This window comes from Schistocerca nitens, chromosome 3 (assembly GCF_023898315.1).
Source record: "Schistocerca nitens isolate TAMUIC-IGC-003100 chromosome 3, iqSchNite1.1, whole genome shotgun sequence".
Taxonomy (NCBI): domain Eukaryota; kingdom Metazoa; phylum Arthropoda; class Insecta; order Orthoptera; family Acrididae; genus Schistocerca; species Schistocerca nitens.
In genome coordinates, this window is record NC_064616.1 from 847,146,416 (window position 1) to 847,168,615 (window position 22,200).

The 22,200-nt window shown below is 43.4% G+C and overlaps 1 protein-coding gene across 1 annotated transcript in view; it reads right to left on the reverse strand.

Annotated features, from left to right (window-relative positions):
• The window catches only part of LOC126249446 (uncharacterized), a 261,660-nt gene that overhangs the window by 91,818 nt on the left and 147,642 nt on the right, over positions 1 to 22,200 (reverse strand). Inside the window, exons 5-6 of the mRNA XM_049951100.1 lie at positions 12,308 to 12,432; positions 7,171 to 7,341 (exon numbers count right to left, since the gene is read on the reverse strand). Coding sequence (XP_049807057.1) covers positions 7,171 to 7,341; positions 12,308 to 12,432 — 296 coding nt within the window. The remainder of the gene's footprint in view (positions 1 to 7,170; positions 7,342 to 12,307; positions 12,433 to 22,200) is intronic.

Here is a 22,200-nt window from a genome sequence, read left to right on the forward strand (position 1 = left end):
ATGTACTTAACTATCTCCCGGATCACCTACACAGCATTAAATTGTAACAATATGGTGATGTTTGGCCTTGATACGTGCATCAAGTGTCGACAACACTCATAGCTAATTAAACAACCCGCACTGCAATGGAACCCATGGTTGATTATTTAATTAACAGAAGAGTATCAAAATTAATAGGCAAAATATAGATGATAAATGTTTTCTACTTATACATGGCATGAATACATCTATGCACATGTGTATGTGTCCATGGAATTTATACATCAGATTGTCTCAGAACTGCCATTGAACTACACTGACTGAGTCCCAGGTTCGGGTACAGATGGTAGTCCTCCAGTCGTAGGCAGGGACGCCAATAATTATTAGGGTCTGCTGATCCTGGGGAGGAGAACGCTCCCACCTACATAGCTCGATTCCTGTTTCCGACATTTATATCTATTTATGTATTATATGCATCACAAGTGTATAGGCTATCTCCGTCCAAGTGTTTATTAGAGCACTGTGTGAAAATTTCAAGTAAATCGCTCAAGAACTTCTCGAGATGTTTGCTAACAATGTTTTCCCTTTGTACACTGACGGAAACAAAATCGCAACACCAAGTAGTTGTGCGACATAAACTAAAGTTGGCAGGTGTGTTTCCACATCTGAAAGATGATGAACATTCAGATTTCGGGCCAGTCGCACGAGAGTGAAGATGTAAATCGGGTTTGCTGTAAATACACGCTATGGAACTATATCTTTAATTACTTTTATTAAACAGTGACCTACCGAATTTTCCCTGACAAAGGCAATTCAAACTTAAAATATTCATTTATTACCCACAATATACAAGCCCAACGCAATCTGACTGTTATACATTGACAACATGATTTCCAATAATTGACACTAAAGAATGGCGGTGAATTGCTAATAATCCTAACAATAATACAAATCCAGAAAATATGAAATTAAAGAAAGACGAAACTACCTCCAACTCTGTTAATTGCCTGAACCCATTTCAATCACGAATCCCAACAGTGCGAACCCCATTCTTTTTCATAAGTCACTTACCTCGCAGAAAATCTTCGTAACGCGAACTACAGCGATTACAGCAAGTAGCAACTACAATCAGCTAAATAAAAAGATTCTAGCTACTATAGACTCTAACTACTAGGAGGCATATGATTAGCTAAAGAAAGATTTTGTTGAAGAGCAAACAATGTACTTAGAAAATTTTACCTTATTCATGTGACATCCAGTTCCAACAATTATATAGTTTTTAATAATTCCACTGCCCAAACATTATCAACCAAACATGTATCATCATACACCTCTGGAAATGGAAAAAAGAACACATTGACACCGGCGTGTCAGACCCACCATACTTGCTCCGGACACTGCGAGAGGGCTGTACAAGCAATGATCACACGCACGGCACAGCGGACACACCAGGAACCGCGGTGTTGGCCGTCGAATGGCGCTAGCTGCGCAGCATTTGTGCACCGCCGCCGTCAGTGTCAGCCAGTTTGCCGTGGCATACGGAGCTCCATCGCAGTCTTTAACACTGGTAGCATGCCGCGACAGCGTGGACGTGAACCGTATGTCCAGTTGACGGACTTTGAGCGAGGGCGTATAGTGGGCATGCGGGAGGCCGGGTGGACGTACCGCCGAATTGCTCAACACGTGGGGCGTGAGGTCTCCACAGTACATCGATGTTGTCGCCAGTGGTCGGCGGAAGGTGCACGTGCCCGTCGACCTGGGACCGGACCGCAGCGACGCACGGATGCACGCCAAGATCGTAGGATCCTACGCAGTGCCGTAGGGGACCGCGACTGAGACCGCTCGACTAATCCCGCGCGGCCGATCAACGTTTCCTCTTTATACAGGGCTATTACAAATGATTAAAGCGATTTCATAAATTCACTGTAGCTCCATTCATTGACATATGGTCACGACACACTACAGATACGTAGAAAAACTCATAAAGTTTTGTTCGGCTGAAGCCGCACTTCAGGTTTCTGCCGCCAGAGCGCTCGAGAGTGCAGTGAGACAAAATGGCGACAGGAGCCGAGAAAGCGTATGTCGTGCTTCAAATGCACTCACATCAGTCAGTCATAACAGTGCAACGACACTTCAGGACGAAGTTCAACAAAGATCCACCAACTGCTAACTCCATTCGGCGATGGTATGCGCAGTTTAAAGCTTCTGGATGCCTCTGTAAGGGGAAATCAACGGGTCGGCCTGCAGTGAGCGAAGAAACGGTTGAACGCGTGCGGGCAAGTTTCACGCGTAGCCCGCGGAAGTCGACGAATAAAGCAAGCAGGGAGCTAAACGTACCATAGCCGACGGTTTGGAAAATCTTACGGAAAAGGCTAAAGCAGAAGCCTTACCGTTTACAATTGCTACAAGCCCTGACACCCGATGACAAAGCCAAACGCTTTGAATTTTCGGCGCGGTTACAACAGCTCATGGAAGAGGATGCGTTCAGTGCGAAACTTGTTTTCAGTGATGAAGCAACATTTTTTCTTAATGGTGAAGTGAACAGACACAATGTGCGAATCTGGGCGGTAGAGAATCCTCACGCATTCGTGCAGCAAATTCGCAATTCACCAAAAGTTAACGTGTTTTGTGCAATCTCACGGTTTAAAGTTTACGGCCCCTTTTTCTTCTGCGAAAAAAACGTTACAGGACACGTGTATCTGGACATGCTGGAAAATTGGCTCATGCCACAACTGGAGACCGACAGCGCCGACTTCATCTTTCAACAGGATGGTGCTCCACCGCACTTCCATCATGATGTTCGGCATTTCTTAAACAGGAGATTGGAAAACCGATGGATCGGTCGTGGTGGAGATCATGATCAGCTATTCATGTCATGGCCTCCACGCTCTCCCGACTTAACCTCATGCGATTTCTTTCTGTAGGGTTATGTGAAAGATTCAGTGTTTAAACCTCCTCTACCAAGAAACGTGCCAGAACTGCAAACTCGCATCAACGATGCTTTCGAACTCATTGGCGGGGACATGCTGCGCCGAGTGTGGGAGGAACTTGATTATCGGCTTGAAGTCTGCCGAATCACTAAAGGGGCACATATCGAACATTTGTGAATGCCTAAAAAAACTTTTTGAGTTTTTGTATGTGTGTGCAAAGCATTGTGAAAATATCTCAAATAATAAAGTTATTGGAGAGCTGTGAAATCGCTTCAATCATTTGTAATAACCCTGTATATTATATATTTATGGATTATGAATATATACGGGGGTTCAAAAAGAAATGAGCCGGAGGCGTAATTACAGTAAGCAGTACCTGTATGTTAGAAGTATTGACTCTGGCTGTTGAGATACTTGTCCCACTGTGACACAAGGCGGCGAATCGCTGTCTCATAAAATCCCCGGGGCTGCGATGTTAACCAGTTCCGCACGTACAGCTGGACGTTGTTGCCTACACGAGTGCGGGAAAGGTTATGCTAACGTTCTTCTTTGACCAAGATGGCCCCCTTCTGATTCAGTTCCTGCAGCACGGGACAACAGTGAATGCCCAGCGTTACTCGCAAACCTTGACCATCCTTCGTCAAGCGATCAAATCAAAACGACCAGGTAATCTCATCCGTGGGGCCATTCTGCTCCGCGTCAATGCAAAGCCTCATACGGCTGACACAGTCGCGGCACTCCTGCAGAAATTCAGATGGGAGGTTCTCGGCCACCCTCCAAACAGTCCGGACCTCTCTTTCCGTGATTACGCTATTTTTTGGTCCCCTTAAAAAGGCTCTGAGGGGAAAACGATTCACCTTGAACGACGACGTCCAGCTGTACGTGCGGAACTGGTTCACATCGCAGCCCCGAGAATGTTATGAGACAGCCATCCACCGTCTTGCGTCACAGTTGAACAAGTGTCTCAACAGCCAGGGTCAATACTTCTAACATACAGGTTCTGGCTTCCGTAATTCTGACTCCAGCTCGTTTCTTTTTGAACGCCCCTTATAAAAAGAACATATAGCCTATAAGATCTTCCAGCATGCTGAAATAGCTGTGGGCTAGCAACTTCTGTTAATAAGTACAACGAAAAACAAGCCAAAGTGTGAAAATTTTGGAAATACCATTTTGACTATCTGTTACGACGGTTTTAAAATGGGTCCCGGCCCGAAACTAGTCATCGAGTAAATAAGAAAGTGCAATTCGCAACTTTGGCCTGTTTTTGTCGTATATTTAGTAAATGCCTGTCGTAATGTTTATTAGAGCAGCGTGTAAAAGTCTGAAGTAAATCGGTTAAGAACTTTCGTGATATTTGCTAACAACGTTTCGTTTTTGTATATTATTAGATATATTTATGTATCATACACATTTAAAAATATGTAGCGCGTGTTCGTCCGAGTCTTTGCTAGACCGTCGAGTAAAAATTTGAAATGAATCGTTCAAGAACATTTCGAGATTCTTGCTAACTACGTTTCACCTTTGTAAAGTATATATATATATATATATATATATATATATATATATATATATATATATATATATATATATATATATACCCCCAACTGAGGCTTGTATGATCCAGTTGGGATCTTTCGCGACGAAGGTATTTAGTACTCAGCAGTCTCGAAAAGTGGCTCGTGTAAAGTCTGAAGTAAACTAGGTATTTCGAGATTTTGGAAACAACGGTTCCCCTTTACACGTTACATATATATTTAAAGAACATATGTAGGAAGAAGATATATGCCTTTGCGTAGATTTCTGAAGTAAATCGGTGACGAAATTTTCGCGAGCATGGCTAACATCTTGTTATATATGTGTATTTATATATTACACTGTATTTATTAAAATATATAGCTTATGTCAGTTCAAATGGTTATTAGCGTATCCTGTAAAAATTGGAAGCAAATCAGTCAAGAACTTTTAGAAATTTGTGGTAACAACGTTAAAAAACGACTTGTCTCTACACAGCAGTTTAGGTTACCGCTACCCTAGACAAGCCGTTCGGCTGTAGGTACTTAATGCTAATCGTTAGAAGCTTTGTAGGTGGCTTGCTGGCTGCTATTCACCATATGCTCAAAACAATTTCAGTTATGGGAAAGCCTCTTATATTGTCCAAGATCATCATTATAAGATGCATCCACGCATTTGTTGTAGTGAATGCTACTTGTTCTGGGCTCGTTTTCTCACCACAGTGATATGTGACTATAGGGCGATTCTTAATTCTTTTAATGCATTGTTGATAACAGCTATGTCAATTATGAAGTGTACCATACCCCCAACTGATGCTTGTATGATCCAGTTGGGATCTTTCGCGACGAAGGTATTTAGTACTCAGCAGCACAGGACCCAACAGTACTATACGAGATCCAGCATTCGTTTTGCAGCGATGTACCAGGCAAAGGGCAGGACTGATAGTGAAGGCCCACAAACAGCTGCAGGGATTTCTTGTGACAGCCACAATTTCTGGGAAGCTGTGGTGTTGCTCCAACAATCTTCCTAAAATATTTCACAACCTTTGGCCAGGAGGGCTAGGATGCTGCCTGTGAGATTTCGCTGTCAGTGCCAGAATAATGTAGAAGCGTTATGGTGACAGACACCAGACTGTCTCAGTGGCGAGAGGAGTTGCCTCATGCAGCGCCCTGAAGCTGCACCGCCTCGGTCCCCTACGTGACCACAGGTGTGGTGCAGTCATAACAAAGCTGTACACATCTTCCATAAATACTCGTTGCCGTGCCTTCGACCGCTGCTTACACAGAGAAGTACTCCACGTGAGCTGGCCCACTGTGGGTCCCCAAACTCATCTACAGCTATAAATGCTGGTGTATGGGCTGCTCCTAGACTTGATGCTGCCGGTGTCTGTACGGGCACCTTCCAGCTGGCGTCTGCTCCAGGCTGTCAACCGGCTCCTGCTGGACACTCCAATGGCTCCTGGGTTCGCAGTCGGTGCCTGGGCGCGTCTTACACATGACCTACCACAAGAGCTGCTCACTGTCTGGAGTAAATGAGTCTGGCTGCCATAGGAATGCCTGACGCAACCACGGCGTCAAGGCCGCTGATGCTACGACTCTGCTGAAGTCGCTTGCGCCGACTGTCACCAAACACGCCGACTTGTGTTTTGCTGAGGTCGACTCCGCCGCGCCTGGAGTCATCGCACGCCATCGAGACGCCGACTGCGGCTGCTGTACGAATTCTTGCTAAATAAAGTAGGATGCTGATATCGATGCATTTCTGATTACAGGGGAACTGGTTTCACTCACCCAACACGCAGCTCGCCATTCTGAGTCGGCATGCTGGCATTTAACAGCGTCAATGGCCGATGGACCATTCTGACAGCTTGATAGTAGAGGCGAATGCCTTTCGCTTTATTCGACCTTTGTCTTAGACTGTATTACAACACCTGAGCACGCCATGTGAAATATCCAAATATCCTTCATTACTCAGTGGATAAGGATTTTACACTAGCTAGACTTCTCACTACGTATGTTAGCAAGACAAAATTTATGGAACGGGGTCAGTCTTCAACTGATTCATCAACTATTGCCCGACGGTAAGTATTGATGAACCGTCCAAATAGCCTAGCATATGGTGATCTAGGAGTCTATCGATTCAGTGCTTCTATGAACAGTAGTTAGTATTGAAAGTAAATAATGATGTCATAAAATACTGATTTACTGCCGATAATGTAAATATTTTGATGAGAACAATTAATCGTATGTGTATATCGTTAGTGGTCAATTGTGGCATAAATGACTGAGCGAGATGTCGCTGTTTTAAGATTCTGTGCTCGTATCCGGGATAACAGTGGTTCAAACCCTCTCCAGCCACTCAGATTTAAGCTTTTCTTGAGCGCTCCTACTCACTTACGGAAAATGCCGCAATGCTTCCTTTCAAAAGACCACAGCCAATTTCCTTTCCCATTCTTCCACAACCCTAGCCCTGTAATGATCTGATCGTCGATGGGATGTTAAGCACTAATCTTCCTTCCTTGGCATAAATAATTTTTTTTCACGTACACTTACAGTGCTTTAAGGTTCACTGATATTGGTGTACGATCACGTGACTAATGTGATTTCAAGACTAAATGTTGTGTCCTAGTCAATTAGAATCGTTATCAAATGGTGGTACAACAATTAAAGCGGAAAGAAATTAGAATAACAATCAGTGTTTGATTCAGTTGTAAAACGAAATATTTAGGTATAATTAATAAAAGTTAACGTACCAAAATTTCCAAGTGTGGCCAGCATAATCCACAATTTCGAGTCTTTCTTTTTTGATAAGTGCAGAGGAGGCTCCAATGTCGGCCTCATTTCGCTGTATCACTCCCATCATACCATCAAATCGCCCTGCTTTCGTCTTGTATCCCCAAGACCGTGTTGCTTGGACGCTGAACCTACAGATTGCAACAAAGTACAGATAAGACTCGAGCAGGAACAGACAGTGTTTATGTTTTAGATTGAGAATATTGTTTTTTGTAATAGTGCCATGGATGACAACTGTCTTTCATTTACTGAAGTCGGATATTACAATACACTATAAAAAGACTTGCTCAGAAATTATTAATATTGGGGATGCGTTGTGTCAAATCACGAGTGTACTTGGGACGGGTGATTTTGCCAGAAGAAATTTTAAAATTTATTAACGCACATCATTTGCTAACCATTTACGGGCAGTCTTATGCGTAATATCATTTTTGTTTCTGAGTCGTATGAATGTTATATAATGTCAAATTGTGTTTGCACCTCTAAAGGATGAAACAAGAGCCAGCTTGTGCCTTTCTTTGATTAATATCCAGTATTTTATCTATGTGGTAGTAGTCAAAGTTTGGTGAATATTTTGTACATTATGGAGAGGAAGTGCATAGCTTTTTATGTCTAGTTTATCTTCTTTCTCGAGTAGTACAATAATTACAGCATCGACTGTCTTGGAGAATTGTCTTCTCCCGCAAAAATTCTGTAAATAATTTTGAAAATTTCATTGTATTACTTTTCCTCTAGCTTTAACCATTCCTATCGAATCATCATCGTTTTCTGACACCTTTTCTTTTGTTCATACTTTTAATGGCTATACACTTTACCTGGTATTACTTCGGAGATTTCAATATTAACTGACTGTATTACTCATTTATCTCGTGAACTGTACAAACATTTAAAGAAATCTTACTTTTTTCTTTTTTTTAAACTTTTCGCTATTTTGATAGATGCTGTGACACCAGCCATTCTAATTGACGAAATATAATGTCCACCAAAATAAGATTCTGTTTTGGTTTCTGCATACTGTTGTTCTTTTCTGTAATTTCTCGCATAAAGTTTTCACTGCACCACCTCACATTCTCTCGTAGAGTTCCACTAGATTCGTTAACAGCTGTTTTAGCTCAAGCCCGAGAGCTTTTTCAGTGTTTTGGATCCACTTTATCAGTGTGAAGAGTAATCACATGCCGACAGAGACCCCAAAATTAATGTTTCCCCACAAAAATGTCTACCAAGACGTTTACCTTACAGGTACTTAGAGCTGTGGATTGTGAACTTCTGGACTAGACTTTGTGATCTACCCTGGACAGTCTCCTGAATCCCCACTAAGATGTAATTAAGGGCAGGCCATCCAGTTATTAAGAAGTCATCTGTTGCATCCACATAAGGTTTAAAGAGCCTAAAGCAATCATAATGAATTAAACGTCGTAGAGTGAAGTTATGTGATTTCTGAAGTCTTATTATCACGATCGAATGATAGTACATTGTTAGTTTTGTAGGCAGGAAACACTGAAAAAGGTGTATTTATTTAAAATGGGACAAAACCGGTGTAAGTTAGTGTGCTGGTAGTAGGATTGTTGGAGGCCCCGATGCCTCGTGTAAAGTTCCTGGGACATCGATATTCTGGTCCTATTAAAAGAATTTTGGGAAAAGTAGACTCCGAGAACTCAGGCAATGTGTTTGGTTTTGCATCAAATCCAACTACTCCTGTGTCTTCGTCTCGCTACACAAAGTTTGGCTAAATAACAATAACAGGGATCTTAGAAACCCAACTGCTTCTACTGCTTCTTATTTAGGAATAACACATTTCATTGTATTAGGTATCTGAAGTTAGTTGAGTTGGAAAAGAAGTAAAACACTAGCAATGGGCTAAAACAGAATTAGCACAAGTGTCGATAAACCCTGAAGACCAAGTGGAATAATTTTCAGTTCAAAATGGTTCAAATGGCTCTGAGCACTATGGGACTTAACTTCTAAGGTCATCAGTCCCCTAGAACGTAGAACTACTTAAACCTAACTAACCTAAGGACATCACACACATCCATGCCCGAGGCAGGATTCGAACCTGCGACCGTAGCGGTCACGTGGTTCCAGACTGTAGCGCCTATAACCGCACGGCCACCCCGGCCGGCCTAATTTTCAGTATAGAGGAACGAAAATAGGTAACATGCCATTTCTGCCACAGCTGAAAACTCAGGATGCATGCTGAGATGTATGTGCCCGACGAGTCTGGAGTACGGGGAGTCCAGGCAAAGGTTTCTATGTCAGGCAACCACTGCTGTGGTGCGGTGGCGCCCGTGGAAGACAGCCCCCCAGTTGGAGTGGGAGGCGCCGTGGCGGATGATCTGCATTGTAGGGTACAAACTTTCCCACACTGGTTGTCACAAGACCACAGCAGCCTCATAGGAGAGAACAGACCGTTTCAGTGCAGAAAGGAATGATCCTCCATGGCCATTCCACTACTTTCCCTCGGACCATACTCTAGGAGGAAAGTGGATTGAAAAGAAATGGTGAAAAATACACTCCTCGGTTCTTAGTTTGTACTCCACCTGGTGGAGTATCCTTTTTGACCACAAACCCATTATTCTTTGTTGAATATATCGAGATACAATGCACATGGGAGCTGCAAAAAAACTTGGATGTAAATACAGGTGCGACATCAAAAATGCTTCACAGCCTGGTGGTAGTGCAGGCGGCGAGTACACAGGAGATTTACGGAGGAAGCTGATTAGGTCATTCATCTAAATATTTTGAGCAAAATGGAATCATCATCTCGACTAGACACCCTAAAACGTATTGTACCACTAAGTTCACACTACTTTGCTCCGAAATCGGTAACTGTATAGATGATACCAAGAGACTGAATATATAGATATCTGAAACCGAAAAGACACAATATCCCTAAGTAAAAACTGCAATATAGTTCATCTAAGAAGTGGTCATTGCATAAGAAACCGCAACTGTAACGCTCAACATTTCATACTGCTGAAGAAACAGGAAAAGCACTGAAGATCTGGAACAGCCCCAGACGACATGAGAGGCATGAGATGCGTATCTGTTAGCCATGGTCAACGCGCCCAGTAAGCTCTCTGGTTATCTCCATTGTTAGTTTTCTACACTACCGCCCGGGCAGCAAGTCATTCATTGTTCAGTTATTTCACGTCCTTAGGCCCGAGGAGCTCTGTGTCCATCGCTACGACTACTATAATTCCAGATGTACGTCAGCCCACTTGAAGTGACTGGTTATAAACATAATGTATGACCTATAACGTGAATTGTTGAGTAAGTTCATCAATACCGAGTAGCAGTCAGATTTCATGTCTTTAAGAATTTCTCTGGTCCTTCAATCCGCATTCCAACCATCGTCTATAGTTGGTGACAGAAATTTAATTTTAAAACGTAACTTTATTATCGTTTCCAAATGATATTTAGAGAAGTTTGATTATATGACCAAAAGTGAATTAGCTTAAGATTACACTTTCAAATGGAGTGATGTATACAGTTTTTCTTAACATATGTTAAACAAGCATAGTCAACTACTCGAAACAGTTTTGAACCTCCCTCACGATAGGTGTAGGTTATTTTTTTTTTTAAATCGAGAACCTCTTTCTCAAAACTCTTCTGACCATAGGAAATCACTACGTGCATTCACATATGTAGTGAAGGTGAAACTAAAGCTGTATTCTCAGTGCAGTTCTCAGAGCACTTAACTAGAGCACGCTGTGCATATAATCGTGAACTGGACAATGATACTTGGGTACTCAGTTTAGTCTTTCAACATGACTCGAAGGGTCATTTCAAGCCTGGAAGGTATGCTCATTGTCATTTTTTGGCAAGTAAGGTTATCCACACCGGAACCTGCCACCGAATTGGCGTACACAACTGTAAAGTCATTTGCGCATTCATCCGCTATCGTGAGACCCAAAACAATGAAGATCTGCTTTGTGGTAGGCGACCACAATCAGAAACGCCCGATGATGACCACCGCCTCCAAATCATGGCTCGCAGATACGCCGAGGCGCCTGCAACAGAGTATCACGCTGCCTTTTGAAGCACATATGGGTGGGCTGTGTGTATTCAGACAGTACGTAACAGTCAACACACGATCAATCTGGTCTCTAGGCGTCCATTACAAACAACAATCCCACCATCGGTGGGTGAAGAAGGCGTGCAAGGGAACACTACGAATTGAATCTGCTTCAGTATATTCGCGTTCCCTTCACGGAGAAGTGCAGGATTTGTCTGACGACTGATAATCCTCATAGAACAGTGAGTAAGCGACCATTTATCAAAGCACGTCTGAGGTCTACACTACCACAGCTTGAACAACGAGGTGGACAGTCATGTTTCGTGTCACTTTTACGGATGTAGGACGCCTGTCCTCGTTAGACGGTCATTTAAAAGCTGTGCTGTATTGGGATAGGACCCTTCAATCCACTGTACAACCCTACAGTCGACGTTTCGGCAAGAGGTGTATCTTTCAGGACGGTAAAGAGTGAACACACTGCTCCCACTTCGTGAACACCCTTCACGTAGCAGAACTCAGTCGAATAGAATGGCCTGTGGCATCTACATCAACCATTTTGAGTATGTATGGGACCAATTAAAACTTGAGGGTGCCTCCGGAGAAACCCCACTGGGTGACCTCAGGAGGGCAGCTGTCGGAGAGCGAGACGGCCTTGAGCTGCAACGACCTGACCGCTTTGTGGAATGCATGTGAAAAAGCGTCTAAGCATTTTACGAAGCACAAGGTGCGGCAACACGATGTTGAATGTTAGCCAGCAGCAGACTTTTATTATATATGTCCACTTTTTAATTGACTAACTTTATTTTAGTTATAATTTTGATTTTATGTCACGCTAATGTTAAATTTTATTTTAGTTTCACAACTCTCTCATTCCCTAGTCCTCTTGAATACGACCCGAAACACTTTTGCGGATGTGCAAGTGGTGCAAAACGTTTTTAAGCAGTTTCTAAGGACATGCACCGATGTAAGGATCGTACGAGGAAGAAAATGTAGGTGAGCACATTCATAATCAAATGTTCGCAATAAACTCTTTCTGTAGTCTAACGCTAATGACATATAATTTATATCGAAATTACACTCACGTGAAGTTGTACACCTCTCTCAGGTGCAAGAAAAGAGCATAGTTAAATCTCGCAAGTGGGTCTAGATGTTTCTCTCTTTCGCTGACAAGTCTTTCATGTAGATTGTCCGTTTGAGTGCTGGTTACCTGCAAATTTAAAAAAATAGAAATGTTCTAACTGACATCTATGAAATAAAAGTTTTTGCGTGGTATGTGATACTTTTATCAACTTTAATGACACAAAAAATTCAAATGGCTCTGAGCACTATGGGACTTAACATCTATCGTCATCAGTCCCCTAGAACTTAGAACTACTTAAACCTAACTAACCTAAGGACATCACACAACACCCAGTCATCACGAGGCAGAGAAAATCCCTGACCCCGCCGGGAATCGAACCCGGGAACCCGGGCGTGGGAAGCGAGAACGCTACCGCACGACCACGAGCTGTGGACTAATGACACAAAAGTAAGAAAATATGGTTCTCTATTTAGAGTTATATTCTGAATTTCATTGATAGATTACTTTGCATGACAGCACTTTTTAGATGAACTGTAAGTTACTCCTCGTTAGCCTTATCTTTGTACTTCATTAGGGAAATCCTCATGGTTTGTTTTTAAGGACACTCTGCAGCAACTGTATTGCTGAATTTGTTCCACCTAAATGAACTTTTCGCATGTATGAATAAATTACGTGATTTAATTACTGTAATGTTAAGGACTTTCCCAACCTTAATCAAAGAAGTAATGTAAACATTATTAAAATGAACTGCTTGTTTTTCACATTAATGGCCCAGTGACGTTATCCTAGAATTCGACATAATCGGTTATGGAAACCAGTGAAAACCTATACCTGGATTGCCGAATGGGGTTTTGAACCGTGTTCCTCCCTAATCCCAATGCAGTACCTTAACCACAGTACCTACTCGTTACATCAGAACGAGGGAGGAGGCTAAGGCAATGGTAAGACTCGGGATTTGTGTTCGGGAGGATGGCAGTGTAAATCCACGTCCGACCATTCAGATTTAAATTTTCGGTTATGTCACTAAACCATTTAAGGTGACTGCCGGGATGAATCCTTTCAAAGGACACAGTCGATTTATTTAAAACACGAGCAGTGAAGAGTTGCTGAAGGTCTGGTTCGCATACAGTTCCTTCAGTACGCGAAATTAGGCATGAAGACTGACATCATAGCTGCTGGACCTAAACACTCTTAACGGAGAGTAAAGGTAAATGTTTTACATCTCGTCGATATGGAGTTCATTACGGATGGAGGACAGACTCAGCTGGAGAGGGATGTGGAAGAAACTCCCTGTATTCTTGTTGAATACATCATATCGGCACTGTACTGAAATGATGTGTAAGAACAAAGGAAAGCCTGCACCAGAATGGACAGATGGGAATCTCAGCTCTGTTCTAAAAAAATTAATCCACTTGCAGTACACAAAGTATAGAAGTCATCATCATCATCATCATTTTCTTGAGGCCTTATTTCCGCTGCAATGTGGGGTCGGCGTTTTTTACTATTGATTTGGCAGTGTTCGTTGCAGAAGGTGGCTGGATACCCTTCCTGCCGTCACCCAAAACACCATGGGACGGAATTAGTGTACCCCAGTTGTCTGTGTCTAGTGTAAGCCATGGAATAGTGTGAACGTGTTGCAGATGTCTGCGAGTCGTGTAACTGAGGCGGAACATGGGGACCAGCCTAGTATTCACCTAGTGCGATGTGGAGAACAGCCTAAAAACCACATCCAGGCTGGCTAGCATACCGGCCCTCGCCATTATTCCGCCAGGCGCATTCGATCTGGGGCCAACGCACCTACCCGAGTCCAGGAAGCAGCACATTAGCGCTCTCGGTTACCCTGGCGGGTACACAAAGTATAGAAGTATCGTTTGTTGTTACGTACGTAAAGTACTGAATTTGAATTTTGGTGCGTCCAAACAGCATCAAAAATCTCTTTTTCGGCCTTAATATCTGACAAAGACTTTACATATAATTTTAAAATATCAGGAACTGAGAGGCATGGAACATCTCATGATTAGCCTAGCTTCCATGAATGGAGACACAGCATCAGATTTGTATACAGGTCAGGTTCAAATAATTATCTATAATAGTATTTTTTCGATACTACCGTCAATAGTATACGCTAGTTTCACTATTTCGTATACATAACCATACTGCTTTTGATGTTAGTGAATGACAGTAAGCCTCAAAATCTGTATCTAAATTTCTGGACAACATTTGAACCACGTGTAGTCTTACAATTGGTGAAATGGGCTGCGTGATTCACAGTACGACGACGTATGTCGTGTGGTAATGAAGTTCAAATGGCTCTGAGCACTATGGGACTCAACATCTGTGGTCGTAAGTTCCCTAGAACTTAGAACTACTTAAACCTAACTAACCTAAGGACATCACACACATCCATGCCCGAGGCAGGATTCGAACCTGCGACCGTAGCAGTCGCGCGGTTCCTGACTGAGCGCCTAGAACCGCTAGACCACCGCGGCCGGCGGTAATGAAGTGTGTGGTGCCCTGTAGGTAGACAAGACACGTCAAAAGTGACACACGGATAACTAAGCCACTAGCATACCTAGGTCAGTATTACATGCAATCAAAGAAATGTGTGGCGAATATTTAGAAGGGAAACTAGGAAGTCTCTGAACGAACCAAATTATCTAGTAATTATAGACATGGGCAAACAGTTCATGATTAAACACATGTAGCAAGTCTGTTTAACAATTACTTCCTAAACATAACAGAGAAACTCGGTGCAGTTAGTTTACAAGAAAAAGTAATACGGTATGTGTATGAATTAGTATGACAAGCATTCAATACGTTGTATGCTACTCTAATATTTTCCGAATAAATCAGGAAAATAATTCGTGCTCTTAACATAAAAAATAATCTTAGAATTGATAAATTTTAAAGCAAAATATGAAGACCATGTTCTCCTGATGTTGCTATTGGACGTGGGCAGCCATGAAGTTTTAATTATCACTTCGAACAAATAAATTTCCTTAATTAAGTTTTTCTTTGTTTACTGGTTCTTGTCTGCAGTCCTGGTAGACATTGAAATGCCCGCACCACCGTAAAAAGCTAAGGTGGACATGGGCTGCGCCATTTTGTTTTGGCTCTTCAAGCAGCATGCTACGATATCAACTAACACAAAATTCTCAGTCGGTCTCATGTCACATTCCACAAGTCACTCAACTGGACATACTGTCATCTGATAGACTGCGTAATAGAGTAGATATATGAACACGAAATTTCATCTACAGGAACTTTTTGCTTTGTTTAAGACATTCGACTTCCATATACTAATACTATTATGGAGAAATTTAAATACTGTGGCTTTCGAGTTACAAGTAATAAAAAATCGACCTCATATTAGTTTACAGGAGACAGGAGTGCACCATCAGCTTACTTCTGAGGCGCCACAAATGATTTCTGGTTTTCCACAGGATTCAATATTGGAACTACTCTTGTTCTTACTGTAACATACAAATGTCCTTCCATCTTACACCTGTAAAGTAGAAATGGTGTCCATTGTTGATGATGCGAACATGAAACTCCACACAATTTGATGAAAAGGACAATAACCTAAATATACTTCGTTAAAAAAAATCCATAAGGGAAGGAGGAAATGAAATAAAACTCCACAGGTTGAGAGGCTATATGATGTTATTTCAGTGATTACAAAATCAAGTAAAATTTGCAATGAGCTTGGCAGTATGAGCGAACTTATCACTATGACGTTGCACCCTCTCTGGCCTGGATGATTTGGTTGGGAAGGGTGTCATAAGGCCGTTGTTTCCTCTCCTAAGGGTTGTAACTGGTCCTTCATATCCTGGATACTGGCTCTGGGATGGAGTTGACATCTGAGCTGGTTCCACACATGTACTGTTGGAGACAGATCTGGTGATCTTGTTGGTCACAGGTGTACCTCGACTTCACGTAGACAGTGGACGAATATTGTCTTGTTGAAGGATGGCACCATGATACTGTCAAATGAGAGGTAACACATAAGAATGCACGACATCTGTGACGTACTGTTGTACCGTCAGAGTTCCCTCAACCACTACCAGATGTGACCTGAAGTCATACTTAATGGATCCCCACACCGTGACACCCGGATAACAAGGCTGTGCCTCTCCATAACATTGGATGAGAGGGACCTCTCCTCAGATCGCGTCCATACTCGCCGACGATAGTTATCCAAGATAGCGCAGAACCACTGTTCATCGCTGAACGCAATACCACACCATTCATCAGCAGTCCATTCTTACTTGTCACGGCACTACTACAAATGCAACCGTTTGTATTGTGGTGTTAATGGTAGCCTATGTATGGGACGGTAATTCCTAGTTCAGTTGGTGCTGTCATCAACCAATGAAGTGGAATAACAGAAATTTTCAGGACGTAGTTTATTTGTTCTCAGATGGCAGGGGCAGATGTGTGTGGGTTACGATGTGCTTGATGCACAATACTGCGATAATCTCTTGTCCTGGTCTGACGTGGTCCACCAGGAACTTGACGACAAGTATGCCTGCCCTCACGTTCCTATGCAGTGCAACATCGGGCCACTGCCATTTTAGAAAGGCCACAACTCTGTATATTCCATGATTCGACCAGCCAGACAAATGTAGACCACATTGAGGCCCTTGTCAAACCCTGTCAGGTACTGATATCGCTGTCTCACACAAGTATGGAGCATCTCTATGTCCTTCACAGTGATCACTGCATCTGATGCTCTTCATACCCATTATATATCCCACAAGGCCTGGTAACAACACTAATGGACTCTTGTGGCCGTTATTCCCGTGACGGAGAATTGCAATAATAGCCACTTACATACCTGCCGATGGTATTTACATGTGCAGGGTTACATGCACACTTGACCATATCTTCTGGGTGCATCATATTTTTTGTTAGGAAGTGTATTTAGAAACAGTAAAGGTTGGTTAGACCATTAGTTATCTTAGTTACTTAGTTATCATAGTTACTTAGTTATTTAATACTGAGCAAAGTGAATTATAGTATCATGAACAACAGAGCATGAGGGAAAGGAAATTTGAAAAGTGAAAGTGTAGAATTTATGGTTATGCATATTGATCAGAACATGAATAGCCAGTTTTTCTACTTTGCATAGTTCTGTTTATTAATATCGTACTGAATGATTTTGTGGAGCAAAATATTCACTAGACACAAAATATTCACTGCATAGAAATAAATGTACGTGAAGTGTAATATCTGATATTCATCCTTGTACTAAATGAGTGCCGTCCGGAGTGGCCGAGCGGTTCTAGGCGCTGCAGTCTGGAACCGCGCGACCGCTACAGTCGCAGGTTCGAATCCTGTCTCGGGCATGGATGTGTGTGATGTCCTTAGGTTAGTTAGGATTAAGTAGTTCTAAGTTCTAGGGGACTGATGACCTCAGAAGTTAAGTCCCATAGTGCTCAGAGCCATTTTTGAACTAAATGAGCGTTTAGCATTTACCGTTTAATGTTTAGCGTTTAGCATTCACTGTTCACCACTGTGTGTGTGTGTGTGTGTGTGTGTGTGTGTGTGTGTGTGTGTGTATCTGTGTCTGTGTGTGTGTGTGTGTGTTCGCTGGTGTGAACGTGCACACCGTTTTGTGTATATAATTCACACCTTTGACATTGGAGTCATTTTAATATTACGCCAGAGGTATGTGTGTGTACGTAAATAATGGATAACTTTGACGTTGCTATTATTTTCATATTACATCACCGGTATGTATGTGTATGTAAATAATGTAACTCGCGCACCATTTTTATGCCGGAAATAATGATTATCTTCGAATTTCAAGGAAAAATTTCGTATCTTAGGCTTCCAAGTGAATGTTATGTATTCTTTTACTGCATATCTGGCGTAATTTGTAATACTATGCTCTTATTGGTTGGAAAGAGGAGGGGGTATAAAGCACAACTGGTCTATTTGCAGCATCTTGATTTTTTTTAATAGCTTAGAGATAGGGAGGAGGGGAGGGGGAAGATGCATGGCTTGATGTGTACATCGGAAATAATGTAGCTTGACACAACTTATACACATCAGTTAAATAGTACGCTTTGATTGGTTGGGATGAGGAGGAGGTGGAGTATAGAGCACATTTGGTCTATTTCCATCATCTTGCATTTGCTTTTGTTTTTATCTGTTGAAATGGGGGATGGATGGGGAAAGGGGCGTAGCCTGGTGTGTGTGTTACTAATAATTTGACACCACTTTTACACATCGTTTAAATGCTACACTCTGATTGGTTGGAATGAGGAGTGGGGGATATTGAGCAAAACTGCTCTGTTTCCATAATCTTGGACTTTTCATTTTAGTACTGCGATATGATTTATGATTGGCTGGAGATAAGGAGGGGGAGGGGAGAAGGGAAAGAGGGAGGGTATTATTAATTTTCCACTGACATAATTGGGTTCTTTTGCCATCTTGGATTTTCACTGGTTATTTCATTTTAATACTGCACTATGACTGTTTGGAGATACAGCGAGGGAAGGGATGAGGGAAAGGTACTTTATTGATCCTTTAACGCAGTTGGATAAGTTCCATCACCTTGAATATTTTTATTGGCTCTTTCATTTTTATTACTGCACTGTGAATGGTTGGAGACAAGGAGGGAAGAAAGAGGGAGTGCAGGGGGAGGGGGAGCAGAGGAGGAGTATGGTTAGCTCATGAGGCCCAAGGCCATGGTAAAAGTTGAAACTCATTAACCCTGCCCCTGAATGCAGGCGACCTCCTTGAACACTTGCACTTTTGAAAGTCATTTAAGTACAATGTGGTCTGGAATCAGCATAGCAATACTACTACTCATATAGCATATACAATCGACATTTGCACTGTACAGATAATTTCAGTGCAATACAGGTTATGGGGTATGCAATCAAACAAAATGCAATTACTCTGTAATGAGCCAACAGAGACAACGATTGCGTTTTACCAACATAGAGTTATAACATATAAACTAGCGAATCGAAGTTTTAGTTATCTCCTCCTTTTATTTCTTGATTTTCCGACGATGTAATATATAAATACATCTTTATTGAAATGATCATTGGCAGTCATACTTCTGTTGATTTTCTTCTGTTTCTGTTGTACAATAATCAATTACATAGTACACACACACACACACACACACACACACACACACACACACACACACACACACACACACATGATTAACAGTGACTCTACAACCCATCACGAAACATAGAAAAGCATTTTTATTATTGAGCATAGTTGGATGTTTCTTTTCAGAATGAAGATGTTGTAGTATGTATTCATTTTTGTCATGAACAAATAATTCCTAATTTCACATGAAAAGTCATGATATGCAATAATTTATGAGTTAAAACATATCATTCAACAGAAGATGACAAATACACCGATGAGCCAAAACATTATGACTACCTGCTACAATGTCCCCAGCACAGGGAGGGCAGCATTGAGCCAGGATAGTGCGAGAGCCTGTCTGAGGCGAGGTGGGAGCGCAGGACGCTCCAGAGAAAGGCAGGTGCAAATGTAACAATTTCTTTATTGGAGTGCCTGCGCAGCACAGCGCAACAGGACGGTGACTAGCTAGCTGCTGGATTCTTCTGGACTGGCTGCCTGCATGCCCCACCAGTGATGCTGCTGTGGATCCTCCACTAAACACCAGTGGCCTCGTTACGTTAGCAGGCCGCGCGGTTTCCGTGCCAGCGGCGTGTATACTCGACTATACTGTATCTGATAAGCTCTGGGCAGCACCCGGCCATGCCATCATGATGGATGCCCGCCGACAAGAGGTGTCCATCCTGCGATGGTGAACGTTGGCTGGTGTCTACAGGGAGCGACTGAATGTCTCCTGGGCAGGATTCGGCCTTGCTGCTGGAGTTGGCGTGGGACGGTCGGCTACACCACGGCACCGACAAGGGAATCATCCAGTCTGACATGTTGAAACATACCCTGAAATTTTTCATACAGGAAGAATACACCGGAAGAAAGACCTTGTCAAAATTTTAGCTGCTGAGAGCACTGTAAGTATTTAAGAGAAATGTTGAAAATTGCTGAATTCATAACTCACGAGGCAGCTGGAGAATTGCACACCTCTACCGGGGCAGCAGCGAACTGTGCATGCGCAACGTGGCAAGGGCATATCCTTGGTTGACAGGTTGACAACACAGCTCGGAGTGACCGTAATGTGCAAAGCGAAGTTCACTTTTTGTTGATAATTTGTGTGAAACAGTTTTCCGCAGTTACTGTTCTCTCAGATGTCCAAGTCATAAAATGTTCATAGCACACTGATGTCCAGAATTAAAGCAACACGCCGCTGTTTCCCCATCCTGTGTCTAATTCACGATATAATCGTGCAGACTGTCAACCAGATGTCCGTACAATCGTGTTCTGCACGGGACGTGGCATTACGGTTAACGTACAAGCACGCCAACGATGATGTCAGGGCACCTATGAAATGAGGTAGTTTTTGCCGGGTAGCTCCACACGCACGTCGCGATCGTGACGCACGCGCGCTTGACTCGCTGCGGCTCACTTTGTCGCTGTCGCTCGTCTCGCTCGCCCGACACCTTCGCAATCATTTCCGGACGCGGAAAGGGAGGAAGAGGCAAGATTGCTGCCGTCGTCGAGCTCCTGCTAAAGGCAGACGGGAGCGACGGTCGCGGCAATAAGAAGAAGAAGTGGAAGACCGTGGCACGATTACAGTGCTATGGGACACGTAGCCAGGACCTGCGAGGGCGCGGTTGCGTGTGTGAAGACCGGGAGACCGCATGATACACGCAACTGCGACAAACCAAGGGGCACCGAGGCCACATGCGTGAATTGTGGCGGCGCGCACGCAGCAAATTTGTGCAGCTGCGGCTACCTGAAGTCATGAAAGCTACAGAAAGGGGTCGCCACACACGAAGAAGCGGCCTAAGAAGACAAGGCGGACGTCCCGCCTCCCAGTTCAAGTAGGGGAAGCGGGCCGCGCCGCCGCGAAGACGACGACGGTGGGTTCCGCGAAACATTGAGGAAAGCCACCGATGACGCAGCTGCCGCGTTCAAATCCCCCATGGCGGAGGAGAGGGCGGTCCTGAGGGCGGGTCTGGATGAGATGCGTTGCCAGGTGACACAATTGAGGGTAGCCCCTACCCTCGCATCTCGCACAACTGAAGAGGCGCCGACCCCCACCAGTATGGGGGTAGACACAGAAACGCAAAACGACAATCTCCCTGGCCGACGCGGAAACGCAGGCTGCTGGGGATGTGGTCATGGAGTCGGGAACACCCGCTGTCTGCAAGAAGATAGCCCCCTTGGAAACGGTGGCCCCATCAGCCTCTTCACGTAACCGTGAAGGAGACGCCCATGGAAACCAAGGGAGAAGAAGAAGACGAGCCGTATTTCGAGGGCCTGCCCCTCGCCCACAAGAACTACGTGAGAGAGGTATTCACCAAGATCGCAGACTCCCTACGAGATGGGACCTATCCCCACCATAGAAATCCATACCCTTTCACTGTAATCGATATCCCTCGTCTTCCACACAAACCCTATACATTCCACTGGAGGTGTGAACCCCTAAACCAGAAGATTAAAGGGAGGGAACTCGTCCAGCGTGCGGATCTGGAGCTAATCAATCGCTACTCGATCTTCACCGCGCGGACTGGAGGTACATGACGGAGGAAGCCTTCGAGTACATCAAACAGAACTCGCCGCCAGTAGACTACTCCCGCCTGACCAAAATAGACAGCCAGGAAACAACAAGTATAATAATAAGCCGCCAGAGACATCTGGCAGATAGTTTCTTTGTTCCAGATAACCCAGAGGGCAATCCAGGGCCAGAGGTACCAACAACTGAACCAGTCAGGAATAGAGGAGGAACGGTTTCCAATAGTTTAAACTGCTATGACTCGATTC